At 54.1% G+C, this 27,394-nt stretch overlaps 1 protein-coding gene across 3 annotated transcripts in view; it reads left to right on the top strand.

The window, feature by feature from the left end:
• B3GNTL1 (UDP-GlcNAc:betaGal beta-1,3-N-acetylglucosaminyltransferase like 1) overlaps nt 1-27,394 on the top strand; it is a 213,542-nt gene that overhangs the window by 10,920 nt on the left and 175,228 nt on the right. For 2 of the 3 annotated variants that reach the window (XM_073682421.1, XM_073682419.1), the window contains exons 2-5: nt 1,005-1,105; nt 3,702-3,818; nt 4,378-4,477; nt 18,428-18,492. In XM_073682421.1, the coding sequence (XP_073538522.1) occupies nt 1,049-1,105; nt 3,702-3,818; nt 4,378-4,477; nt 18,428-18,492 (339 nt within the window). In that variant the 5' untranslated portion in view covers nt 1,005-1,048. The remainder of the gene's footprint in view (nt 1-1,004; nt 1,106-3,701; nt 3,819-4,377; nt 4,478-18,427; nt 18,493-27,394) is intronic. The other variant, XM_073682420.1, reaches the window with a different exon arrangement.

Raw genomic sequence — 27,394 nt, 5'->3', positions numbered from 1 at the left:
ACTGCCGAGGGATGCTGTGCCTAGGGGGCAGTGACTGCCGAGGGATGCTGTGCCTAGGGGGCAGTGACTGCCGAGGGATGCTGTGTCTAGGGGGCAGTGACTGCCGAGGGATGCTGTGCCTAGGGGGCAGTGACTGCCGAGGGATGCTGTGCCTAGGGGGCAGTGACTGCCGAGGGATGCTGTGCCTAGGGGGCAGTGACTGCCGAGGGATGCTGTGCCTAGGGGGCAAGGGGCTGCGGAGGGATGCTGTGCCTAGGGGGCAAGGGGCTGCGGAGGGATGCTGTGCCTAGGGGGCAAGGGGCTGCGGAGCGAGAGCTCGTCTAGGGACACTGATATATGATTAGTTAGCAGCATTTTTTCAACTCCTGCCTTCAACTTTTGTAAAGTAAGATGTTTTCAGAAATAGAAGTGGTAATAGTTTTATTATAGCAAAACGCAAAGTGAATGGACGAAGAAGAAACCTAAATCCCATCAGTATTTGGTGACCGCCCTTTGCCTTTCTCGTCTAGTTACCCTCATACACAGTTATGAATGTTGTAGGATTATAGTCCGGTCTATGAGTAACTGATTATACCAAACAGATGATAATCGTCATCTTCATATGTAGGTTGTAATAATCAATAGCTGAAACAGCTGTATCGGAGGTTTAAGACTGGGTGAGTAACAGCTGATCTCTGCTATATAGGTGTGGTTGTGGAAGAAGGTTTCTTGTCACAGGTCATACACCATGGTACATCATCCGGTCTGTCTGGAATCACATGAAGAGACAGAAGGGTCTGTACAAGCGACATCCACAGAAGATTGGGGTAAGTTCTCCAAGATATTTGGAACAACTTCCTGCCGAGATTCTTCAAAAATTGTGTGCAAGTATCGAGAAGTGATGAAAAGAAAGGGCCGTCACCGAATACTGATGGGATTTAGATTTCTCTCGTTCATTCACTCTACAATGTGTTATTTTTTATTAATTTATATTTTTTTATTTCTCCTACTTTCTTACTTTTCAGCAGTTTTTTTCCACACCTTACTAAAACTTTTGCACAGCAGCCACATGAAGGGAAGCAGTTTGCCTGTCGCAGATTTGGAGACCAATCCGCCAGCGGACGTGGTGTGTGCACCCCCTAACGCCCCCTAATGGATGTTTCTGTGTGTTTAAAAAAAAAAAAAAAAAAAATACATTCTCCCCCCTTCCCACCCAACCAACAAAAATGTGAAAAACATTCCATGATTTGCCCAATTCTGCTTCCAGGATATCGGGTGATGCTTCGCGTTTGTTCTGGGGTGGGGTCTTTATCCCCACAATGCCCTTTGCTTAGTATTGTCTAGTCGTCTGCTGGCCCATTCAGGTGGCTACTTTGCCTCCTAGGTGTCGTGGGATTCTATGGGGGTCAGCCTATAAGGTACATAGCTGTACATTAAAAGAAATCAAGATGAAAAATGTGGTACTCAGTAAGGGTAATTTTTTTCAGACTAAGCAGAGGGAAAAAAATGATGGAAACACTCACTTCTGAGGAAAAAAATATGGAATCATGAAAAACAAACACACAAAAGAACACTCCAATGCATCACTAGTATTTTGTTGCACCACCTCTGGCTTTAATAACAGCTTGCAGTCTCTGAGGCATGGACTTAATGAGTGACAAACAGTACTCTTCATCATTCTGGCTCCAACTTTCTCTGATTGCTGTTGCCAGATCAGCTTTGCAGGTTGGAGCCTTGTCATGGACCATTTTCTTCAACTTCCACCAAAGATTTTCAATTGGATTGAGATCTGGACTATTTGCAGGCCATGACATTGACCTTATGTGTCTTCTTTCAAGGAAAGTTTTCACAGTTTTTGCTCTATGGCAGGGTGCATTATCATCTTGAAAAATGATGTCATCATCCCCAAACATCCTTTCAATTGATGGGATAAGAAAACTGTCCAAAATATCAATGTAAACTTGGGCATTTATTGTAGATGTAATGACAGACATCTCCCCAGTGCCTTTACCTGACATGCAGCCCCATATCATCAATGACTGTGGAAATTTGCATGTTCTCTTCATGCACTCATCTTTATAAATGTAATTGGAACGGCACCAAACAAAAGTTCCAACATCATCAGCTTGCCCAATGCAGATTCGCGATTCATCACTGAATATGACTTTCATCCAGTCATCCACAGTCAACGATTGCTTTTCCTTAGCCCATTGTAACCTTGTTTTTTTCTGTTTAGGTGTTAAGCCCCCTCTCACATAGCGAGATCGCTGCTGTGTCACGGTTTTGGTGACGCAACAGCGACCTCACCAGCGATGTCGCTATGTGTGACACTTTGCAGCTGGTCACACGTCGCTGTGTGTGACCAGCGGGAGCAGCGATCAGGCTGGTAACCATGATAAACATCGGGTTACTAGGGGCACACGCGCACTTAGTAACCCGCTGTTTATCATGGTTACGAGCCTGCTAAAGTGAGCGGTAACCTCCCGCTCACCGTAGCAGAGTGGTAACCATGATAAACAACGGGTTACTAGGTGTGCGTGTGCCCCTAGTAACCCGATGTTTATCATGGTTACCAGCCTGCTCCTGCTTCAGCAGGCTGGTAACCAGGAACAGGACATCGTGGAAATATTCTTTCCACGATGTCGCTGCTCCCCTGATCGTTGATGAGCCTGCCTGTTTGACAGCTCACCAGCGACCACATAGCGACGCAGCAACGATCCCTGACAGGTCGTATCGTTGTCAGGATCGTTGCAGCGTCGCTAAGTGTGACGGGGCCTTTAGTGATGGCTTATGTTTAGCTTTTCTGTATGTAAATCCCATTTCCTTTAGGCGGTTTCTTACAGTTCTCTCACAGACATTGACTCCAGTTTCCTCCCATTCGTTCCTCATTTGTTTTGTTGTGCATTTCCTGATTTGGAGACACAATGCTTTAAGTTTCCGGTCTTGAAGCTTTGTCTTCCTTGGTCTACCAGTATGTTTGCCTTTAACAACCTTCCCATGTTGTTGGTATTTGGTCCAGATTTTAGACACAGCTGACAGTGAACAACCAACATCTTTTGCAACATTGCGTGATGATTTACCTTCTTTTAAGAGTTTGATAATCCTCTCCTTTGTTTCAATTGACATCTCTCGTGTTGGAGCCATAATTCATGTCAGTCCACTTGGTGCAACAGCTCTCCAAGGTGTGATCACTCCTTTTTAGATGCAGACCTAATTTGATGCAGGTGTTAGTTTTGGAAATGAAAATTTACAGGGTGATTCCATAATTTTTTCCCTCTGCTTGGTCTGAAAAAAAATACCCTTACTGAGTACCACATTTTTAATCTTGATTTCTTTTAGTGTTTCTTAAAGCCCTAAAGTTGCCATTTGAAATGACTTTAGTTTTTTGCCATGTCTGTGATCTGCTTTTTTTTTCAACAACATTAAACAACTGAATGAACATCCTCCGAGCCCGGTGATTCCATAATTTTTGCCAGGGGTTGTAGAATGGGGTTTGTTGCCCATAGCGACTAATCAAAGCGCAGCTTTCATTTTTGAAGAGCTGAATTTGAAATGAAAGCTGCACTTTGGTTGCTATGGGCGATAATGTCCCCCTTTTGTTTATATTTTATACCGGGCGTTGGTTTTCCGGTCCCTACAGATTGGGGGGGCAGTCAGTACGGGGTGTCGTGGGGAGCAGGCTGCATTCACTGCACCGGTGTCATCTCTCTCTTGTGTTGCAGTCGCTCGTGATCCCCGTGTACAATGCTGTGCTCTGGCTGCACCACTGCTTGGCGTCCATCTCACGGCAGGATTTCAGAGGCGTCCTGGAAGTCTCCATATACAATGACGGCAGCACGGTGAGCAGTCGTGAATATGTGTATTCCACCCGACCTCCCTCGCAACCGGTCATTCAGGACAGCTGCATGCTGGGACTTGTAGTGCTGCCCCTACACCTGGTCATCCAGGACGCTGAGCTACGAGAAGCCCGACAGGTGCATGCTGGGACTTGTAGTTTTGTGACCCCCGCAAGCAGTACATCAAGGCTCAGTTTCCCTGACCCCTTAGAAGGAGACTTCAGGCTTAGCTGCTTTCTCTCCTGATAGGGAAGGATATTTTGTGATACAAAATAACAAGTTTTGCCGCTTTTTATGTTTTCAGGTGAGATTTCTCGGTATGTTCAACGCCTCTGCTTACTGTTAGGGAGTGTTGTCTTTGCCCACAGAGGCTCGGAGGGCGTCCTGATGGCTCCAGCCGCCACATTATTGGGCCGCTCCAGGGTTTAGCCTGTGGGTGTAAAGAGCTACATACATTTCCATTCAATGACCTGAAGCAGAGATCCAGCAAATCTCAAGAAAACTCAAAGCTTAAAAACGCTGAATTCTGCAGAGGTGAAGGGTTGTACTTTATTTCTTTCAGGACGGATCTGCTGCTATTATAGAGCAATGGAAGCCGAAGCTTGAAGATAAAGGCATCCAGGTGGTTTTAGGAGGTCATGACAGCGAGCGACCACGGGGAGGTGAGAGCAAACCTGATAATACCAGACACACACAGTGACCGCACCAGTAGAATAGTGAGTACAGCTCTGGAGTATAATACAGGATGTAACTCAGGATCAGTACAGGATAAGTAATGTAATGTATGTACACAGTGACTGCACCAGTAGAATAGTGAGTACAGCTCTGGAGTATAATACAGGATGTAACTCAGGATCAGTACAGGATAAGTAATGTAATGTATGTACACAGTGACTGCACCAGCAGAATAGTGAGTGCAGCTCTGGAGTATAATACAGGATGTAACTCAGGATAAGTAATGTAATGTATGTACACAGTGACTGCACCAGCAGAATAGTGAGTGCAGCTCTGGAGTATAATACAGGATGTAACTCAGGATCAGTACAGGATAAGTAATGTATGTACACAGTGACTGCACCAGCAGAATAGTGAGTGCAGCTCTGGAGTATAATACAGGATATAACTCAGGATCAGTACAGGATAAGTAATGTAATGTATGTACACAGTGACTCCACCAGCAGAATAGTGAGTGCAGCTCTGGAGTATAATACAGGATGTAACTCAGGATCAGTACAGGATAAGTAATGTAATGTATGTACACAGTGACTCCACCAGCAGAATAGTGAGTGCAGCTCTGGAGTATAATACAGGATGTAACTCAGGATCAGTACAGGATAAGTAATGTAATGTATGTACACAGTGACTCCACCAGCTGAATTGTGAATGCAGCTCTGGAGTATAATACAGGATGTAACTCAGGATCAGTACAGGATAAGTAATGTAATGTATGTACACAGTGACTGCACCAACAGAATAGTGAGTGCAGCTCTGGAGTATAATACAGGATGTAACTCCGGATCAGTATAGGATCAGTAATGTAATGTATGTACACAGTGACTGCACCAGCAGAATAGTGAGTGCAGCTCTGGAGTATAATACAGGATGTAACTCCGGATCAGTACAGGTTAAATAATGTAATGTATGTACACAGTGACTGCACCAGCAGAATAGTGAGTGCTGCTCTGGAGTATAATACAGGATGTAACTCAGGATCAGTATAGGATCAGTAATGTAATGTATGTACACAGTGACTGCACCAGCAGAATAGTGAGTGCAGCTCTGGAGTATAATACAGGATGTAACTCCGGATCAGTACAGGTTAAATAATGTAATGTATGTACACAGTGACTCCACCAGCAGAATAGTGAGTGCAGCTCTGGAATATAATACAGGATGTAACTCAGGATCAGTACAGAATGAGTAATGTATGTACACAGTGACTGCACCAGCAGAATAGTGAGTGCTGCTCTGGAGTATAATACAGGATGTAACTCCGGATCAGTACAGGTTAAATAATGTAATGTATGTACACAGTGACTGCACCAGCAGAATAGTGAGTGCTGCTCTGGAGTATAATACAGGATGTAACTCAGGATCAGTACAGAATGAGTAATGTATGTACACAGTGACTCCACCAGCAGAATAGTGAGTGCAGCTCTGGAGTATAATACAGGATGTAACTCAGGATCAGTACAGGATAAGTAATGTAATGTATGTACACAGTGACTGCACCAGCAGAATAGTGAGTGCTGCTCTGGAGTATAATACAGGATGTAACTCCGGATCAGTACAGGTTAAATAATGTAATGCATGTACACAGTGACTCCACCAGCAGAATAGTGAGTGCAGCTCTGGAGTATAATACAGGATATACTGTATAAAGTGACTTTTTGTATAAAAATGACTTTTTTAATGTGTAACTTTGACAGGATGGATTTCTGCTTTAACCCTTTTCATGCACTTATACTTGAGTTGCATCTATGTAGTTACATCTGTAGGACGTGCACGCAGGGGTAGCAGACAGCAGTCATAACACACACAGCAGCTGTTGCGATTAAGATGCCAGATGAAACACAATCCGGAGAAACATTCTGAGAATTAGACCTTGTGAGTGCGCTCCGGGCCCAGAGGGACGCACATGGAGCGATTTCATTTGTCTCGGGCAGCGGCTCCATCATTGGCTGCAGCGGAGCTGTGTTTGGCACTTATGGGAACTAATCATTGTGACTACATCAGCCATTGGGAAACGTGGCCTGTCTGTAAATGTCTGGCAGCGTGGACACGTGACTGTCTGACAACACACCTGGAAATGCTGCAGAAAGCTAAGGGATCAATATGTACATACTTCTCCAGGATACCCTCAGTTATATATTGGCACTTTTCCTGAGTACCACCCGTTTTTGTACTCCAGAGCTGGACTCCTAGTTCTGCAGGTTCCAGAGCTAATCTCTCAGCATTTCCTACAGGTTCATTATCTATCAGTGATTTCCATTCTGGGCCTTGGAGTACACTCATTTCTCTGTAGATTTGCCAGGGCTGCTCTTGATCATGTTATAATACCCCCATTCACTGACTGCCAGCAGAGATCTTGAAAATGGGGAATTAAAAAGTTAAAAAAAAATGTTATTACTTGATATAACATGATAGGATATATATTTATATGAGGGTCCGGGCTGTAGATTTTGCCTCATTATGGGCACTTTGGGGGCTTTTATATGGGATGCCGGTGTGTGTGTGTGTCTATGGGGGGCTGTGCATTGCTTCATGTCGGCCCTCCGCATTCTTCCCGCCGTCCCTCAGACTGCTCCGCCTGGGATCTGTGTTTATTTGCAGTAGAAATATGCGTGAAGTCGGAGTCTCGGGGTGGAAATGTGGGGTCACTCCTCATTCCAGCCGCGTGTGGAATGTTTAATATCTGATGGAACTCGCATTACTAAGCCGTCGCCATGGCAACCCATTTCCCCTTCCATCCTCAGAAGTCCGCGCTGAATGCAAATCCCTTTGGCACGGGACGCGCGGCTCCTTTTCCTTCCGCAAAAGAAAAAAATATATATTTAAGCGCTGCCGGAGCGAGTAGTGCGGCCGCACAGACGTATCCTGTTCATAAATGAGAGAATCCATCTATTTATTATCTAGAGGTCGGATTTCAAACACAGCTGTCATGGATGCCGCGAGCCGCCAGATGTGCGCAAAACGTGATCACCGAGCTGGAAGCACAAATATTATTCCAGGGATTGTATCCTAGGGGAGAGAGCTTCATTTTTGGGAAGTGGGTAGAAGGCCTTATGCATTACTGATGCTGAATTACATCCTGTATTATACTCCAGAGCTGCACTCACTATTCTGCTGGTGCAGTCACTGTGTACATACATTACATTACTTATCCTGTACTGATCCTGAGTTACATCCTGTATTATACCCCAGAGCTGCACTCACTATTCTGCTGGTGCAGTCACTGTGTACATACATTACATTACTTATCCTGTACTGATCCTGAGTTACATCCTGTATTATACTCTAGAGCTGCACTTACTATTCTGCTGGTGCAGTCACTGTACATACATTACTTATCCTGTACTGATCCTGAGTTACATCCTGTATTATACTCCAGAGCTGCACTCACTATTCTGCTGGTGCAGACACTGTGTACATACATTACATTACTTATCCTGTACTGATCCTGAGTTACATCATGTATTATACTCCAGAGCTGCACTCACTATTCTGCTGGTGCAGACACTGTGTACATACATTACATTACTTATTCTGTACTGATCCTGAGTTACATCCTGTATTATACTCCAGAGCTGCACTCACTATTCTGCTGGTGCAGACACTGTGTACATACATTACTTTACTCATCCTATACTGATCCTGAGTTACATCCTGTATTATACACCAGAGCTGCACTCACTATTCTGCTGGTGGTACAGTCACTGTGTACATACATTACATTACTTATCCTGTACTGATCCTGAGTTACATCCTGTATTATACTCCAGAGCTGCACTCACTATTCTGCTGGTGCAGTCACTGTGTACATTACATTACATTACTTATCCTGTACTGATCCTGAGTTACATGCTGTATTATACACCAGAGCTGCACTCACTATTCTGCTGGTGCAGTCACTGTGTACATACATTACATCACTTATCCTGTACTGATCCTGAGTTCCATCCTGTATTATACTCCAGAGCTGCACTCACTATTCTGCTGGTACAGTCACTGTGTACATACATTACATTACTTATCCTGTACTGATCCTGAGTTACATCCTGTATTATACTCCAGAGCTGCACTCACTATTCTGCTGGTGCAGTCACTGTGTACATACGTTACATTACTTATCCTGTACTGATCCTGAGAAACAGTTGTGCTCAAAAATGTACACACCCAGGCAGAATTTTTCCTTTCTTGGCCTTGTTTCAGAAAATATGAATGATAACCAGAAAACTTTTTCTCCACTCATGGTTATTGGTTGGGTGAAGCCATTTATTGTGAAACTACTGTGTTTTCTCTTTTTAAATCTTAATGACATCCAAATGACCGTGATCAAAAGTCCACATACCCCAGTCCTTAATACTGTGTATTGCCCCCTCTAACATCAATGACAGCTTGAAGTCTTTTGTGGTAGTTGTGGATGAGGTTCTTTATTTTCTCAGATGGTAAAGCTGCCCATTCTTCTTGGAAAAAGCCTCCAGTTCCTGTAAATTCCTGGGCTGTCTAACATGAACTGCGCGCTTGAGATCTCCCCAGAGTGGCTCAATGATATTGAGGTCAGGAGACTGAGATGGCCACTCCAGAACCTTCACTTTGTTCTGCTGTAGCCAATGTCAACTTGGCCTTGTGTTTTGGATCATTGTCATGTTGGAACGTCCATGTACGTCCCATGCACAGCTTCCGGGCTGATTGCAAATTTGCCTTCAGTATTTGCTGATAACTTGCTTCATTCATCTTTCCTTCAACTTTTACCAAGTTTCCTGTGCCTTTGTAGCTCATACATCCCAAAACATCAGCAATCCACCTCCGTGCTTTACTGTTGGAATGGTGTTCCTTTCATCATAGGCCTCATTGACCTCTCTCTAAATGTAACGTTTATGGTTGTGGCCTAAAAGTTCAATTTTGGTCTCAACACTCCAAATTACCTTGTTCCAGAAGTTTTGAGGCTTGTCTCTGTGCTGTTTGGCGTGTTGTAGGCGAGATACTTTGTGGCATTTGTGCAGTAATGGCTTTCTTCTGGCGACTCGACCATGCCGCCCATTTTTCTTCAAATGCCTCCTTATTGTGTATCTTGAAACAGCCACACCGCTAGATTTCAGAGAGTCCTGAATTTCAGCTGATGTTTGAGTTTTTCTTTGCATCCCGAACAATTTTCCTGGCAGTTGTGGCAGAAATTTCTCTTGGTCTACCTGACCGTGGTTTGGTTTTTACAGCGTCCCTGATTTTCCATTTGTTAATCAGTTTGAATGCTGCTGACTGGCATTTTCAATTGGTTGGATATCTTTTTGTATCACTTTCCTGTGTGATACAGTTCTACCTACTACCTTTTCCCGTAGATCCGTTGACAATTCTTTTGCTTTCCACATGACTCACAATCCAGAAACATCACTGGCTGGATGAAAGATGCAAGAGTCTGTCTGGATCCCAGAAACTCACTCTGCTTTTATGCGCACACACTGATGACAAGCAAACAGGTCACAGGTGAGGATGTTACCTTTAGTAGCCATTCAAACCCATTTGTGTCAAATTCTGTGCATTTTATCAGGAAAAATCACCAGGGTATGTGAACTTTTGATCAGGGTCATTTGGATGTTTTTGGTTGTCATTAAGATTTAAAAAGAGAAAACACAGTAGTTTGACAATAAATGGCTTCACCCAACCAATAACCATGAGTGGAGAAAACGTTTTCTGATTATCATTCATATTCTCTGAAACAAGGCCAAGAAAGCAAAAATTCTGCCGGGGTGTGTAAACTTTTGAGCACAACTGAGCATCCTGTATTATACTCCAGAGCTGCACTCACTATTCTGCTGGTGCAGTCACTGTGTACATACATTACATTACTTATCCTGTACTGATCCTGAGTTACATCCTGTATTATACTCCAGAGCTGCATTCACTATTCTGCTGGTGCAGTCACTGTGTGCATACATTACATTACTTATCCTGTACTGATCCTGAGTTACACCCTGTATTATACTCCAGAGCTGCACTCACTATTCTGCTGGTGGAGTCACTGTGTACATACATTACATTACTTATCCTGTACTGATACAGGATGTAACTCAGGATTATACTGCAGAGCTGCATTCACTATTCTGCTGGTGGAGTCACTGTGTACATACATTACATTACTTATCCTGTACTGATCCTGAGCTACATCCTGTATTATACCCCAGAGCTGCACTCACTATTCTGCTGGTGGAGTCACTGTGTACATACATTACATTACTTATCCTGTACTGATCCTGAGTTACATCCTGTATTATACTCTAGAGCTGCACTCACTATTCTGCTGGTGCAGTCACTTTGTACATTACATTACTTATCCTGTACTGATCCTGAGTTACATCATGTATTATACTCCAGAGCTGCACTCACTATTCTGCTGGTGCAGTCACTGTGTACATACATTACTTATCCTGTACTGATCCTGAGTTACATCCTATATTATACCCCAGAGCTGCACTCACTATTCTGCTGGTGCAGTCACTGTGTACATACATTACTTATCCTGTACTGATCCTGAATTACATCCTGTATTATACTCCAGAGCTGCACTCACTATTCTGCTGGTGCAGTCACTGTGTACATACATTACATTACTTGTCCTGTACTGATCCTGAGTTATATCCTGTATTATACTCCAGAGCTGCACTCCCTATTCTGCTGGTGGAGTCACTGTGTACATACATTACTTATCCTGTACTGATCCTGAGTTACATCCTGTACTATACTCCAGAGCTGCACTCACTATTCTGCTGGTGCAGTCACTGTGTACATACATTACATTACTTATCCTGAGTTACATCCTGTACTATACTCCAGAGCTGCACTCACTATTCTGCTGGTGCAGTCACTGTGTACATACATTACATTACTTATCCTGTACTGATCCTGAGTTACATCCTGTATTATACTGCAGAGCTGCACTCACTATTCTGCTGGTGCAGTCACTGTGTATATGCATTACATTACTTATCCTGTACTGATCCTGAGTTACATCCTGTATTATACTCCAGAGCTGCACTCACTATTCTGCTGGTGCAGTCACTGTGTACATACATTACATTACTTATCCTGTACTGATCCTGAGTTACATCCTGTATTATTCCCCAGAGCTGCACTCACTATTCTGCTGGTGCAGTCACTGTGTACATGCATTACATTACTTATCCTGTACTGATCCTGAGTTACATCCTGTATTATACTCCAGAGCTGCACTCACTATTCTGCTGGTGCAGTCACTGTGTACATGCATTACATTACTTATCCTGTACTGATCCTGAGTTACATCCTGTATTATTCCCCAGAGCTGCACTCACTATTCTGCTGGTGCAGTCACTGTGTACATACATTACATTACTTATCCTGTACTGATCCTGAGTTACATCCTGTATTATACTCCAGAGCTGCAATCACTATTCTGCTGGTGGAGTCACTGTGTACATACATTACATTACTGATCCTGAGTTACATCCTGTATTATACTCCAGAGCTGCACTCCCTATTCTGCTGGTGCAGTCACTGTGTACATACATTACATTACTTATCCTGTACTGATCCTGAGTTACATACTGTATTATACTCCAGAGCTGCACTCAGTATTTTGGTATATCACCCCGATCCCACTTCACAAAGTAATTTTAGTTCTTTACAATTTTGCCAGAAAGCCTTTGTTTTGTGTTTTTGTTTTTTTTCTTTTGCAGAAATCATATATTGTACGAGGAGCAGCAGTGACCCCCCCTCCCCCACCCCTTTAAGAACATAATTGCCCTGGTCCATTCTTCTTAAAGTTTGAAACTGCTAACAGGGAACAATAGTCTATATTAAATAATATAGGGTATAAAGTAAGTGGGACATCCTAGCAATCATCGCAATGCGTCTTGGTTCATTTACCAATGACAACACTATGTGATGAGACGGTTGCATGGCAGAAAGCTTTTAAAGGTGCACATCCCCTTTAAGGCGTTTTTTAGGCCGTCTCGGCTTCTCACACGTGCAGCTTTCTTTCCTCTTGCAACCACCAGGTATCCATTACTACCATTCTCACTGACTCATGAGTTTTGCAGATTGTTTTATGGAGCTGTAAAATAAACTGAAACAATGTTTAGAAATCAAATCCTCCACTACAGAGAGCGAGCGGGAGAGAGAGCGAGCGGGTACCAGGAACAGCAGGATACAAATTTCGTAATAACAGAATTTTTTTTTCTGCCATCATTCCAAAAAAGAGGACATGTTTTCAATTTAGAATTTCGCTGTGAAGCCAGATCAGTTTCCGCTTCTAAAGAGGAGAAATAATTATATAATATAAAAGTAATGAAGAAAGGTGGGAGAATTCAGCTATAAAGGTTGCCGAATAGTGAGTGCAGCTCTGGAGTATAATGCAGGATGTGGCTCAGGATCAGTACAGGATAAGTAATGTAATGTATGTACACAGTGACTGTACCAGCAGAATAATGAGTGCAGCTCTGGAGTATAATACAGGATGTAACTCAGGATCAGTACAGGATAAGTAATGTAATGTATGTACACAGTGACTGCACCAGCAGAATAGTGAGTGCAGCTCTGGGCTATAATACAGGATGTAACTCAGGATCAGTACAGGATAAGTAATGTAATGTATGTACACAGTGACTCCACCAGCAGAATAGTGAGTGCTGCTCTGGAGTATAATACAGAATGTAACTCAGGATCAGTACAGGATAAGTAATGTAATGTATGTACACAGTGACTCCACCAGCAGAATAGTGAGTGTAGCTCTGGGGTATAATGCAGGATGTAACTCAGGATCAGTACAGGATAAGTAATGTAATGTATGTACACAGTGACTGCGCCAGCAGAATAGTGAGTGCAGCTCTGGAGTATAATACAGGATGTAACTCAGGCTCAGTATAGGATAAGTAATGTAATGTATGTACACAGTGACTGCACCAGCAGAATAGTGAGCGCAGCTCTGGAGTATAATACAGGATGTAACTCAGGCTCAGTATAGGATAAGTAATGTAATGTATGTACACAGTGACTCCACCAGCAGAATAGTGAGTGCAGCTCTGGAGTATAATACAGGATGTAACTCAGGATCAGTACAGGATAAGTAATGTAATGTATGTACACAGTGACTGCACCAGCAGAATAGGGAGTGCAGCTCTGCGGTTCCTCCGTGTATAAATGGGTATTACGCTGCACCCAGTGATACTTTCCTTATTGTTCATCATTCTTGGTCTTGTACGTGCCTTAGATCTGGAGATGTGCTATTTTGCTGCCCACGCTCGACACCAGCTTCAACTTCCTTTGCCAGGAGTAACCTCAAGCATTCGCCGTATCTGTCCATATCAGAGACCATTATCTGGGTGTAATTGCCCTCAGCAGTAGGAAGAGCGATCACCGGCAAATCTTGTGATTCGATCTGTAGCTTTTTTTTTTCTGGTCATGTGAATGTCATAAGGACAGACGCATTATAGAAATGCACTTTTCTATTAATGCCATTAACCCTTAACATATTTTTTTCTTTTTCGCAGAAATATTTCGACTTTTTTTTTTCTTTTCTTCACGATTTCCAAGATCTCTGCTTGCTCTTTGTTATAATCTGAGGCCTTATATACCCATTACTCATCACAGCTGAAGTTTTGCTACATTTGCTTCCATTCCAGACATTCCTGTTTGTGCTTTACAATATAGACTGCAGGTTATATCTTTTCCTGTGCTGATGTATACAGTCAGGACAGCAGAGAGTCTTGTGTTGTTGAGATGTGTTGGTTCACCTGGTCAGGTGGATTTGCTAAGCCATGGTTTTGATTGGACAGCACGGACCCGAGGAGTTGGTGCAGAGATGCTGCTGAGCAGTGACTTTGGACTGTTAATCTGTATACGGACAGCCTCCTTTGGGTCATCAGTCTTGTATGATGGCAAGTACTTTGGTGTAGCGGAGTTGAGTGTGTGAACAGCAGAACTTGATTGCTGGACAGGTACCTTGTTGTAACATAGCCAAGCGTGCCAACAGCACCCAGGAACAGCAGAGCCGGACTGGTGGACAGGCATCTTGTTGTAGCACAGCCAATTGTGTACCCAGGAACAGCAGAGCCGTATTGGTGGACTGGCATGTTGTAGCATAACCAATTGTGCACCCAGGAATAGCAGAGCCGTATTTGTGGACAGGCATGTTGTAGCACAGCCAATTGTGCACCCAGGAGCAGCAAAGCCGGATTGGTGGACAGGCATCTTGTTGTAGCAGAGCCGGGTTGGTGGATATCCAGTTATGCACCGAGGAACAGCAGAGCTGGATTGGTGGACAGTCATCTTGTTGTAGCACAGCCAGTTATGCACCCAGGAACAGCAGAGCCAGCTTGGTGGACAGGCATCTTGTAGCACAGCCAGTTATGCACCCAGGAACAGCAGAGCCAGCTTGGTGGACAGGCATCTTGTGTAGCACAGCCAGTTATGCACCCAGGAACAGCAGAGCCAGCTTGGTGGACAGGCATCTTGTTGTAGCACAGCCAGTTATGCACCCAGCAACAGCAGAGCCAGCTTGGTGGACAGGCATCTTGTTGTAGCACAGCCAGTTATGCACCCAGGAACAGCAGAGCCAGCTTGGTGGACAGGCATCTTGTTGTAGCACAGCCAGTTATGCACCCAGGAACAGCAGAGCCAGCTTGGTGGACAGGCATCTTGTTGTAGCACAGCCAGTTATGCACCCAGGAACAGCAGAGCCAGCTTGGTGGACAGGCATCTTGTTGTAGCACAGCCAGTTATGCACCCAGGAACAGCAGAGCCAGCTTGGTGGACAGGCATCTTGTTGTAGCACAGCCAGTTATGCACCCAGGAACAGCAGAGCCAGCTTGGTGGACAGGCATCTTGTTGTAGCATAGCCAGTTATGCACCCAGGAACAGCAGAGCCAGCTTGGTGGGCAGGCATCTTGTTGTAGCATAGCCAGTTATGCACCCAGGAAGAGCAGAGCCAGCTTGGTGGGCAGGCATCTTGTTGTAGCACAGCCAGTTATGCACCCAGGAACAGCAGAGCCAGCTTGTTGGACAGGCATGTTGTAGCACAGCTAGTTATGCACCCAGGAAGAGCAGAGCCGGATTGGTGGGCAGGCATGTTGTTGCAGCACAGCCAGTTATGCACCCAGGAAGAGCAGAGCCGGATTGGTGGGCAGGCATGTTGTTGCAGCACAGCCAGTTATGCACCCAGGAAGAGCAGAGCCGGATTGGTGGGCAGGCATGTTGTTGCAGCACAGCCAGTTATGCACCCAGGAAGAGCAGAGCCGGATTGGTGGGCAGGCATGTTGTTGCAGCACAGCCAGTTATGCACCCAGGAAGAGCAGAGCCGGATTGGTGGGCAGGCATGTTGTTGCAGCACAGCCAGTTATGCACCCAGGAAGAGCAGAGCCGGATTGGTGGGCAGGCATGTTGTTGCAGCACAGCCAATTGACACACACCTTTGACACGCATGAGGGTAGAGAGTTAAGCATAGAGGAGATGAGCGGTTTGGCTCTGAAGCCAGGACATGTTTTTATCCTCTGATGGTAATTAGAAACGTCTTCGTTCACCTGACAGCAAGCAGGGGTCTTGACATACAGTAATTGAAATTGAACCTGTGTATTATGAAGTTTTAGACTTTTTCTCTATGTTGGGGTTCTCTCACAGATCTGTTACTGATACATTGCACCAATAAAAGTCCTATATACTTTTTTCCAAGAGGATTAGCGTCTTTCTGCTCATATCCTCTCCCGTTCTATCATCTTTTATCCATTTGATCCGGCTCCTTTACTATAAATATACATCCGCCGAAGAATGTACAGATGTAATAAAGCCGTCGCTCCATCCTCGCAAGTAGCAGAATTTACTTTCCAGAATCCATTTATTTTATTATGTCACAGAAGGAAATGAAGTGGGGGAGGGGATCGGCACAGAGGGAGCCTGCTCCTTGGGAACCTGGGTCCGCGGTGAACTATTGAGCGCCACTCAGGTGATCCCCGGGTAGAGTAAACTCTCCGGGCCTTCTGTTTCCCACCCCTAATGCCCTCAGGTGTAAACTCCTAAAAATAGCCCATTTATTATAGTCCTGTCAGCGAGCCGACCCCTACTGGAGTAATCCAGTCCAGATGGAGTGATGTCATCAGGGCTGGCCTTTCTCAGAGGAGCGGACTCGCTGCCAGAATAAGAGACTAGCGGCATTAATTAATCACTTCTGCTCATTATATGGTTATTAGGGGTTAATTTTATTTTTAGTGGAAAAGGATCTATACCGAATCTTAGAGTTAAGGTCCACTTTTTTTTAATCAAAATTAAGCCAGTTTTACTGATTCCAAGCTCCAAATCCCCTGAATAGAAGTCGAGTTACATGATTAGTTGAGTCGGTCATCAGCCACCACTAGAGGGAGCTCAGAAGCTGACCGTATACAGGTTTATCATTGGGTTCTATGTGTAAGCTGTATGCGGTGAGCTCCCTCTAGTGGTGGTTACAGGTATTCAATATTTTCTTATTTGTTGATAACAGGGTAATGGGTCTATCTGGTTATATTTTATAGTTTTTAAAGATGGGCCCCTTCCTTTAGCACCCTTCATTATCCAGTAGTGCCTTTCACACATTTTTTTTTTGTACCGTACACGTGACTGCTTCACAGAAATACATGAAGCTGTCACGCTTGGGTCGGGAGAGCCGCCGGCCAATCCAAGCATTGCGTTGCGATCCTCGTCAGAGTTCTACAGTCATCTGACTCTTCCCTTAGGGGGGCTGGGTCATCAGTATCAAAGTAGTGGCCTATTCACTTTTAAGGGGACGCAATTAAAATATTTCAGCTGAAATTTATTGCGTTATCATTTTTCAAAGATTTCACCTCTGAAGGTTAGAAATTGTAAATGCAGCTCTGGAGTATTAAAGGCTTTAAATTGGGGTAAATCCAAGACTTGAAAATTGATCTAAAACCAGAAAATTGGAAGTCTGACTTTTCAAGCGCCCCGCCCCCAGCTTTTAAAGGGGCTAGATTATCTGATCCCCCTTCACCGTTTACCAGAAGCTCAGCTAAACTTTTAGGGCTATAAGCACTCGTAGTTCCTGGGGGGGGGGGGGGTGTTGGGAAACTCCCAAGTTTTTCCTGCAGAAATGGTGTCGGGAAGCGATCCAGGTATGTGGAGTTTTCTATTAGTTTTTGTCGTTTGTGGACGATTGGTTTTCTAGCTCTTGTGAGTATTTCCACCACCACCACATAGTCATCATGTAGCTAAATAAACTCCAGATATTCCTTCTTAATCAGATACAGCAGCAGATAACCTTTAATGACCAAATAAATCTGGGTCATTGAACTCCTCGCCCCTCTGATAAACCTTCATGGGAGCCTCCGTTTGGCCCCGCTTTTGCTGCAGCGGTGATCCTGAGAGCTGTGGTTGCAGCGGGTGATATCTCCGGTCAATATTGACTTGTAATTGCAGATAAGGGGCTTGTTCCACGTAGGCTGGGCCACTTCTCTATCGGCCGTGTGACCTCCGATCCTGGTCCCACACATTCAGGATCCGGCTCTTTCCCACACGTCTGGTGCATCATTAACCAGTGGTGGCCGATTATCACACATCTCCGGCAACTCAACAAATGTCTCCTGTCCTGCTGGTTTGTTAGTGTATCCCCCTGGATAACAGGCTTCTCACAGGGCTGACACACTGTAACAAGCCTTCAGTTGTAAGTCCAGACGTGTTTTCAGCCTGTTCTGCTCGTCTGGTCACGACGGCATGGCAGATAGTAAGAAGGTTTTAGGGGTTGTCACACAGCTTTCCGCAGACCCAGTGTCCTAAAACCTTCAATAATGAATAAGCATTTTACTCCATGTATTTTTGTAGGTCACATCTTCATTTCTGGGTCATCGATGGTCACATATTTTATTTTTTTATTTTAGTGGGCTACGCAAAAAATCAAGCCATCCGCCAGAGCTCTGGGCGTTACTTGTGTTTTTTGGACTCGGTGAGTATCTAATCACTGAATTGTTTGTCTTTTTTTGTTTATTTACTCTCATCCCCACCCGGGATATATCATTGGGCCCCTCGCCGCCAGAAAAACTCCTGTAGTGGAGGGGACACATACTTTTCTCCATATAATGTAGCTATCGCTCGTCCTGCATGTTGTTAATCTGGGATACTTTGGTGGCGTTGTCTGTCCCCGTGGGAAAGCTTGGATGGAAATGTGGTATTTCAGGGGGAAGTTGTCAAATACCTCAGCGAGTGTCTAGAAGTGACAGTGTAATCCCAGGGTGACGCCGCGGGGCTGTGTACACACGTCTGCCGTGTTTGGACAGCTCCTACTCCTCAGCAGAAGCCGTCTTCTCTTGTGCTGGGGCCTGAAAGGGTCAAGTACGTAACCGGAGCCGTCCTTGTGACCACCAACGGACCATGAGGCGTCCATCAACGCCAGGAATGGTGGTCAGCGGATGACGTCTGCCCACTCTGTACTGGTAGCCTGCCGCGCCTGGTGGCCGCAGTGGAAGCCTGCCTGCCTGCCGCGCCTGGTGGCCGCAGTGGAAGCCTGCCTGCCTGCCGCGCCTGGTGGCCGCAGTGGAAGCCTGCCTGCCTGCCGCGCCTGGTGGCCGCAGTGGAAGCCTGCCTGCCTGCCGCGCCTGGTGGCCGCAGTGGAAGCCTGCCTGCCTGCCTGCCTGCCTGCCGCGCCTGGTGGCCGCAGTGGAAGCCTGCCTGCCTGCCTGCCTGCCTGCCGCGCCTGGTGGCCGCAGTGGAAGCCTGCCTGCCGCGCCTGGTGGCCGCAGTGGAAGCCTGCCTGCCGCGCCTGGTGGCCGCAGTGGAAGCCTGCCTGCCGCGCCTGGTGGCCGCAGTGGAAGCCTGCCTGCCTGCCTGCCGCGCCTGGTGGCCGCAGTGGAAGCCTGCCTGCCTGCCGCGCCTGGTGGCCGCAGTGGAAGCCTGCCTGCCTGCCGCGCCTGGTGGCCGCAGTGGAAGCCTGCCTGCCTGCCGCGCCTGGTGGCCGCAGTGGAAGCCTGCCTGCCGCGCCTGGTGGCCGCAGTGGAAGCCTGCCTGCCGCGCCTGGTGGCCGCAGTGGAAGCCTGCCTGCCTGCCGCGCCTGGTGGCCGCAGTGGAAGCCTGCCTGCCGCGCCTGGTGGCCGCAGTGGAAGCCTGCCTGCCTGCCTGCCTGGTGGAAGTCTGCCTGCCTGCCGCGCCTGGTGGAAGCCTGCCTGCCTGCCGCGCCTGGTGGCCGCAGTGGAAGCCTGCCTGCCTGCCTGCCGCGCCTGGTGGCCGCAGTGGAAGCCTGCCTGCCTGCCTGCCGCGCCTGGTGGCCGCAGTGGAAGCCTGCCTGCCTGCCGCGCCTGGTGGCCGCAGTGGAAGCCTGCCTGCCTGCCTGCCGCGCCTGGTGGCCGCAGTGGAAGCCTGCCTGCCGCGCCTGGTGGCCGCAGTGGAAGCCTGCCTGCCTGCCTGCCTGCCGCGCCTGGTGGCCGCAGTGGAAGCCTGCCTGCCTGCCTGCCGCGCCTGGTGGCCGCAGTGGAAGCCTGCCTGCCTGCCTGCCGCGCCTGGTGGCCGCAGTGGAAGCCTGCCTGCCTGCCGCGCCTGGTGGAAGCCTGCCTGCCGCGCCTGGTGGCCGCAGTGGAAGCCTGCCTGCCGCGCCTGGTGGCCGCAGTGGAAGCCTGCCTGCCGCGCCTGGTGGCCGCAGTGGAAGCCTGCCTGCCGCGCCTGGTGGCCGCAGTGGAAGCCTGCCTGCCGCGCCTGGTGGCCGCAGTGGAAGCCTGCCTGCCGCGCCTGGTGGCCGCAGTGGAAGCCTGCCTGCCGCGCCTGGTGGCCGCAGTGGAAGCCTGCCTGCCGCGCCTGGTGGCCGCAGTGGAAGCCTGCCTGCCGCGCCTGGTGGCCGCAGTGGAAGCCTGCCTGCCGCGCCTGGTGGCCGCAGTGGAAGCCTGCCTGCCGCGCCTGGTGGCCGCAGTGGAAGCCTGCCTGCCGCGCCTGGTGGCCGCAGTGGAAGCCTGCCTGCCGCGCCTGGTGGCCGCAGTGGAAGCCTGCCTGCCGCGCCTGGTGGCCGCAGTGGAAGCCTGCCTGCCGCGCCTGGTGGCCGCAGTGGAAGCCTGCCTGCCGCGCCTGGTGGCCGCAGTGGAAGCCTGCCTGCCGCGCCTGGTGGCCGCAGTGGAAGCCTGCCTGCCGCGCCTGGTGGCCGCAGTGGAAGCCTGCCTGCCGCGCCTGGTGGCCGCAGTGGAAGCCTGCCTGCCGCGCCTGGTGGCCGCAGTGGAAGCCTGCCTGCCGCGCCTGGTGGCCGCAGTGGAAGCCTGCCTGCCGCGCCTGGTGGCCGCAGTGGAAGCCTGCCTGCCGCGCCTGGTGGCCGCAGTGGAAGCCTGCCTGCCGCGCCTGGTGGCCGCAGTGGAAGCCTGCCTGCCGCGCCTGGTGGCCGCAGTGGAAGCCTGCCTGCCTGCCGCGCCTGGTGGCCGCAGTGGAAGCCTGCCTGCCTGCCGCGCCTGGTGGCCGCAGTGGAAGCCTGCCTGCCTGCCGCGCCTGGTGGCCGCAGTGGAAGCCTGCCTGCCTGCCGCGCCTGGTGGCCGCAGTGGAAGCCTGCCTGCCTGCCGCGCCTGGTGGCCGCAGTGGAAGCCTGCCTGCCTGCCGCGCCTGGTGGCCGCAGTGGAAGCCTGCCTGCCTGCCGCGCCTGGTGGCCGCAGTGGAAGCCTGCCTGCCTGCCGCGCCTGGTGGCCGCAGTGGAAGCCTGCCTGCCTGCCGCGCCTGGTGGCCGCAGTGGAAGCCTGCCTGCCTGCCGCGCCTGGTGGCCGCAGTGGAAGCCTGCCTGCCTGCCGCGCCTGGTGGCCGCAGTGGAAGCCTGCCTGCCTGCCGCGCCTGGTGGCCGCAGTGGAAGCCTGCCTGCCTGCCGCGCCTGGTGGCCGCAGTGGAAGCCTGCCTGCCTGCCGCGCCTGGTGGCCGCAGTGGAAGCCTGCCTGCCTGCCGCGCCTGGTGGCCGCAGTGGAAGCCTGCCTGCCTGCCGCGCCTGGTGGCCGCAGTGGAAGCCTGCCTGCCTGCCTGCCGCGCCTGGTGGCCGCAGTGGAAGCCTGCCTGCCTGCCTGCCGCGCCTGGTGGCCGCAGTGGAAGCCTGCCTGCCTGCCTGCCTGCCGCGCCTGGTGGCCGCAGTGGAAGCCTGCCTGCCTGCCTGCCGCGCCTGGTGGCCGCAGTGGAAGCCTGCCTGCCTGCCTGCCGCGCCTGGTGGCCGCAGTGGAAGCCTGCCTGCCTGCCTGCCGCGCCTGGTGGCCGCAGTGGAAGCCTGCCTGCCTGCCTGCCGCGCCTGGTGGCCGCAGTGGAAGCCTGCCTGCCTGCCTGCCGCGCCTGGTGGCCGCAGTGGAAGCCTGCCTGCCTGCCGCGCCTGGTGGCCGCAGTGGAAGCCTGCCTGCCTGCCGCGCCTGGTGGCCGCAGTGGAAGCCTGCCTGCCTGCCGCGCCTGGTGGCCGCAGTGGAAGCCTGCCTGCCTGCCGCGCCTGGTGGCCGCAGTGGAAGCCTGCCTGCCTGCCGCGCCTGGTGGCCGCAGTGGAAGCCTGCCTGCCTGCCGCGCCTGGTGGCCGCAGTGGAAGCCTGCCTGCCTGCCTGCCGCGCCTGCCGCGCCTGGTGGCCGCAGTGGAAGCCTGCCTGCCTGCCTGCCGCGCCTGGTGGCCGCAGTGGAAGCCTGCCTGCCTGCCGCGCCTGGTGGCCGCAGTGGAAGCCTGCCTGCCTGCCTGCCGCGCCTGGTGGCCGCAGTGGAAGCCTGCCTGCCTGCCTGCCGCGCCTGGTGGCCGCAGTGGAAGCCTGCCTGCCTGCCGCGCCTGGTGGCCGCAGTGGAAGCCTGCCTGCCGCGCCTGGTGGCCGCAGTGGAAGCCTGCCTGCCTGCCGCGCCTGGTGGCCGCAGTGGAAGCCTGCCTGCCTGCCGCGCCTGGTGGCCGCAGTGGAAGCCTGCCTGCCTGCCGCGCCTGGTGGCCGCAGTGGAAGCCTGCCTGCCTGCCTGCCGCGCCTGGTGGCCGCAGTGGAAGCCTGCCTGCCTGCCTGCCGCGCCTGGTGGCCGCAGTGGAAGCCTGCCTGGTGGCCGCAGTGGAAGCCTGCCTGGTGGCCGCAGTGGAAGCCTGCCTGCCTGCCTGCCGCGCCTGGTGGCCGCAGTGGAAGCCTGCCTGCCTGCCGCGCCTGGTGGCCGCAGTGGAAGCCTGCCTGCCTGCCGCGCCTGGTGGCCGCAGTGGAAGCCTGCCTGCCTGCCGCGCCTGGTGGCCGCAGTGGAAGCCTGCCTGCCTGCCGCGCCTGGTGGCCGCAGTGGAAGCCTGCCTGCCTGCCTGCCGCGCCTGGTGGCCGCAGTGGAAGCCTGCCTGGTGGCCGCAGTGGAAGCCTGCCTGCCTGCCTGCCGCGCCTGGTGGCCGCAGTGGAAGCCTGCCTGCCTGCCTGCCGCGCCTGGTGGCCGCAGTGGAAGCCTGCCTGCCGCGCCTGGTGGCCGCAGTGGAAGCCTGCCTGCCTGCCTGCCGCGCCTGGTGGCCGCAGTGGAAGCCTGCCTGCCTGCCTGCCGCGCCTGGTGGCCGCAGTGGAAGCCTGCCTGCCGCGCCTGGTGGCCGCAGTGGAAGCCTGCCTGCCTGCCTGCCGCGCCTGGTGGCCGCAGTGGAAGCCTGCCTGCCGCGCCTGGTGGCCGCAGTGGAAGCCTGCCTGCCTGCCGCGCCTGGTGGCCGCAGTGGAAGCCTGCCTGCCTGCCGCGCCTGGTGGCCGCAGTGGAAGCCTGCCTGGTGGCCGCAGTGGAAGCCTGCCTGCCTGCCTGCCGCGCCTGGTGGCCGCAGTGGAAGCCTGCCTGCCTGCCTGCCGCGCCTGGTGGCCGCAGTGGAAGCCTGCCTGCCGCGCCTGGTGGCCGCAGTGGAAGCCTGCCTGCCTGCCGCGCCTGGTGGCCGCAGTGGAAGCCTGCCTGCCTGCCGCGCCTGGTGGCCGCAGTGGAAGCCTGCCTGCCTGCCGCGCCTGGTGGCCGCAGTGGAAGCCTGCCTGCCTGCCGCGCCTGGTGGCCGCAGTGGAAGCCTGCCTGCCTGCCGCGCCTGGTGGCCGCAGTGGAAGCCTGCCTGCCTGCCGCGCCTGGTGGCCGCAGTGGAAGCCTGCCTGCCTGCCGCGCCTGGTGGCCGCAGTGGAAGCCTGCCTGCCTGCCGCGCCTGGTGGCCGCAGTGGAAGCCTGCCTGCCTGCCGCGCCTGGTGGCCGCAGTGGAAGCCTGCCTGCCTGCCGCGCCTGGTGGCCGCAGTGGAAGCCTGCCTGCCTGCCGCGCCTGGTGGCCGCAGTGGAAGCCTGCCTGCCTGCCGCGCCTGGTGGCCGCAGTGGAAGCCTGCCTGCCTGCCGCGCCTGGTGGCCGCAGTGGAAGCCTGCCTGCCGCGCCTGGTGGCCGCAGTGGAAGCCTGCCTGCCGCGCCTGGTGGCCGCAGTGGAAGCCTGCCTGCCTGCCGCGCCTGGTGGCCGCAGTGGAAGCCTGCCTGCCTGCCTGCCGCGCCTGGTGGCCGCAGTGGAAGCCTGCCTGCCTGCCGCGCCTGGTGGCCGCAGTGGAAGCCTGCCTGCCGCGCCTGGTGGCCGCAGTGGAAGCCTGCCTGCCTGCCGCGCCTGGTGGCCGCAGTGGAAGCCTGCCTGCCGCGCCTGGTGGCCGCAGTGGAAGCCTGCCTGCCGCGCCTGGTGGCCGCAGTGGAAGCCTGCCTGCCTGCCGCGCCTGGTGGCCGCAGTGGAAGCCTGGTGGCCGCAGTGGAAGCCTGCCTGCCTGCCGCGCCTGGTGGCCGCAGTGGAAGCCTGCCTGCCTGCCGCGCCTGGTGGCCGCAGTGGAAGCCTGCCTGCCGCGCCTGGTGGCCGCAGTGGAAGCCTGCCTGCCGCGCCTGGTGGCCGCAGTGGAAGCCTGCCTGCCGCGCCTGGTGGCCGCAGTGGAAGCCTGCCTGCCGCGCCTGGTGGCCGCAGTGGAAGCCTGCCTGCCGCGCCTGGTGGCCGCAGTGGAAGCCTGCCTGCCTGCCGCGCCTGGTGGCCGCAGTGGAAGCCTGCCTGCCTGCCGCGCCTGGTGGCCGCAGTGGAAGCCTGCCTGCCTGCCTGCCTGCCGCGCCTGGTGGCCGCAGTGGAAGCCTGCCTGCCTGCCGCGCCTGGTGGCCGCAGTGGAAGCCTGCCTGCCTGCCGCGCCTGGTGGCCGCAGTGGAAGCCTGCCTGCCTGCCGCGCCTGGTGGCCGCAGTGGAAGCCTGCCTGCCTGCCGCGCCTGGTGGCCGCAGTGGAAGCCTGCCTGCCTGCCGCGCCTGGTGGCCGCAGTGGAAGCCTGCCTGCCTGCCGCGCCTGGTGGCCGCAGTGGAAGCCTGCCTGCCTGCCGCGCCTGGTGGCCGCAGTGGAAGCCTGCCTGCCTGCCGCGCCTGGTGGCCGCAGTGGAAGCCTGCCTGCCTGCCGCGCCTGGTGGCCGCAGTGGAAGCCTGCCTGCCTGCCGCGCCTGGTGGCCGCAGTGGAAGCCTGCCTGCCTGCCGCGCCTGGTGGCCGCAGTGGAAGCCTGCCTGCCTGCCGCGCCTGGTGGCCGCAGTGGAAGCCTGCCTGCCTGCCGCGCCTGGTGGCCGCAGTGGAAGCCTGCCTGCCTGCCGCGCCTGGTGGCCGCAGTGGAAGCCTGCCTGCCTGCCGCGCCTGGTGGCCGCAGTGGAAGCCTGCCTGCCGCGCCTGGTGGCCGCAGTGGAAGCCTGCCTGCCTGCCGCGCCTGGTGGCCGCAGTGGAAGCCTGCCTGCCTGCCGCGCCTGGTGGCCGCAGTGGAAGCCTGCCTGCCTGCCGCGCCTGGTGGCCGCAGTGGAAGCCTGCCTGCCTGCCGCGCCTGGTGGCCGCAGTGGAAGCCTGCCTGCCTGCCGCGCCTGGTGGCCGCAGTGGAAGCCTGCCTGCCTGCCGCGCCTGGTGGCCGCAGTGGAAGCCTGCCGCGCCTGGTGGCCGCAGTGCAAGCCTGCCTGCCTGCCGCGCCTGGTGGCCGCAGTGCAAGCCTGCCTGCCTGCCGCGCCTGGTGGCCGCAGTGCAAGCCTGCCTGCCTGCCGCGCCTGGTGGCCGCAGTGGAAGCCTGCCTGCCGCGCCTGGTGGCCGCAGTGGAAGCCTGCCTGCCTGCCGCGCCTGGTGGCCGCAGTGGAAGCCTGCCTGCCTGCCTGCCGCAGTGGAAGCCTGCCTGCCTGCCGCGCCTGGTGGCCGCAGTGGAAGCCTGCCTGCCTGCCGCGCCTGGTGGCCGCAGTGGAAGCCTGCCTGCCTGCCGCGCCTGGTGGCCGCAGTGGAAGCCTGCCTGCCTGCCGCGCCTGGTGGCCGCAGTGGAAGCCTGCCTGCCTGCCTGCCGCGCCTGGTGGCCGCAGTGGAAGCCTGCCTGCCTGCCTGCCGCGCCTGGTGGCCGCAGTGGAAGCCTGCCTGCCGCGCCTGGTGGCCGCAGTGGAAGCCTGCCTGCCGCGCCTGGTGGCCGCAGTGGAAGCCTGCCTGCCTGCCGCGCCTGGTGGCCGCAGTGGAAGCCTGCCTGCCTGCCGCGCCTGGTGGCCGCAGTGGAAGCCTGCCTGCCGCGCCTGGTGGCCGCAGTGGAAGCCTGCCTGCCGCGCCTGGTGGCCGCAGTGGAAGCCTGCCTGCCTGCCTGCCTGCCGCGCCTGGTGGCCGCAGTGGAAGCCTGCCTGCCGCGCCTGGTGGCCGCAGTGGAAGCCTGCCTGCCTGCCGCGCCTGGTGGCCGCAGTGGAAGCCTGCCTGCCTGCCGCGCCTGGTGGCCGCAGTGGAAGCCTGCCTGCCTGCCGCGCCTGGTGGCCGCAGTGGAAGCCTGCCTGCCGCGCCTGGTGGCCGCAGTGGAAGCCTGCCTGCCGCGCCTGGTGGCCGCAGTGGAAGCCTGCCTGCCTGCCTGCCGCGCCTGGTGGCCGCAGTGGAAGCCTGCCTGCCTGCCTGCCGCGCCTGGTGGCCGCAGTGGAAGCCTGCCTGCCTGCCGCGCCTGGTGGCCGCAGTGGAAGCCTGCCTGCCTGCCGCGCCTGGTGGCCGCAGTGGAAGCCTGCCTGCCTGCCGCGCCTGGTGGCCGCAGTGGAAGCCTGCCTGCCTGCCTGCCGCGCCTGGTGGCCGCAGTGGAAGCCTGCCTGCCTGCCTGCCTGCCGCGCCTGGTGGCCGCAGTGGAAGCCTGCCGCGCCTGGTGGCCGCAGTGGAAGCCTGCCTGCCTGCCGCGCCTGGTGGCCGCAGTGGAAGCCTGCCTGCCTGCCTGCCGCGCCTGGTGGCCGCAGTGGAAGCCTGCCTGCCTGCCGCGCCTGGTGGCCGCAGTGGAAGCCTGCCTGCCTGCCTGCCGCGCCTGGTGGCCGCAGTGGAAGCCTGCCTGCCTGCCGCGCCTGGTGGCCGCAGTGGAAGCCTGCCTGCCTGCCGCGCCTGGTGGCCGCAGTGGAAGCCTGCCTGCCGCGCCTGGTGGCCGCAGTGGAAGCCTGCCTGCCTGCCTGCCGCGCCTGGTGGCCGCAGTGGAAGCCTGCCTGCCTGCCGCGCCTGGTGGCCGCAGTGGAAGCCTGCCTGCCTGCCGCCCGCAGTGGAAGCCTGCCTGCCTGCCGCGCCTGGTGGCCGCAGTGGAAGCCTGCCTGCCTGCCTGCCGCGCCTGATGGCCGCAGTGGAAGCCTGCCGCGCCTGGTGGCCGCAGTGCAAGCCTGCCTGCCTGCCTGCCGCGCCTGGTGGCCGCAGTGCAAGCCTGCCTGCCTGCCGCGCCTGGTGGCCGCAGTGCAAGCCTGCCTGCCGCGCCTGGTGGCCGCAGTGGAAGCCTGCCTGCCTGCCGCGCCTGGTGGCCGCAGTGGAAGCCTGCCTGCCTGCCGCGCCTGGTGGCCGCAGTGGAAGCCTGCCTGCCTGCCGCGCCTGGTGGCCGCAGTGGAAGCCTGCCTGCCGCGCCTGGTGGCCGCAGTGGAAGCCTGCCTGCCGCGCCTGGTGGCCGCAGTGGAAGCCTGCCTGCCGCGCCTGGTGGC

Source organism: Phyllobates terribilis, unplaced genomic scaffold, assembly GCF_046119375.1.
Source record: "Phyllobates terribilis strain yellow unplaced genomic scaffold, ASM4611937v1 Scaffold_5__5_contigs__length_657084704, whole genome shotgun sequence".
Lineage (NCBI taxonomy): Eukaryota > Metazoa > Chordata > Amphibia > Anura > Dendrobatidae > Phyllobates > Phyllobates terribilis.
The sequence above is the reverse complement of the archived record's forward strand: the minus strand, read 5'-3'. Positions and strand labels throughout refer to the sequence as shown.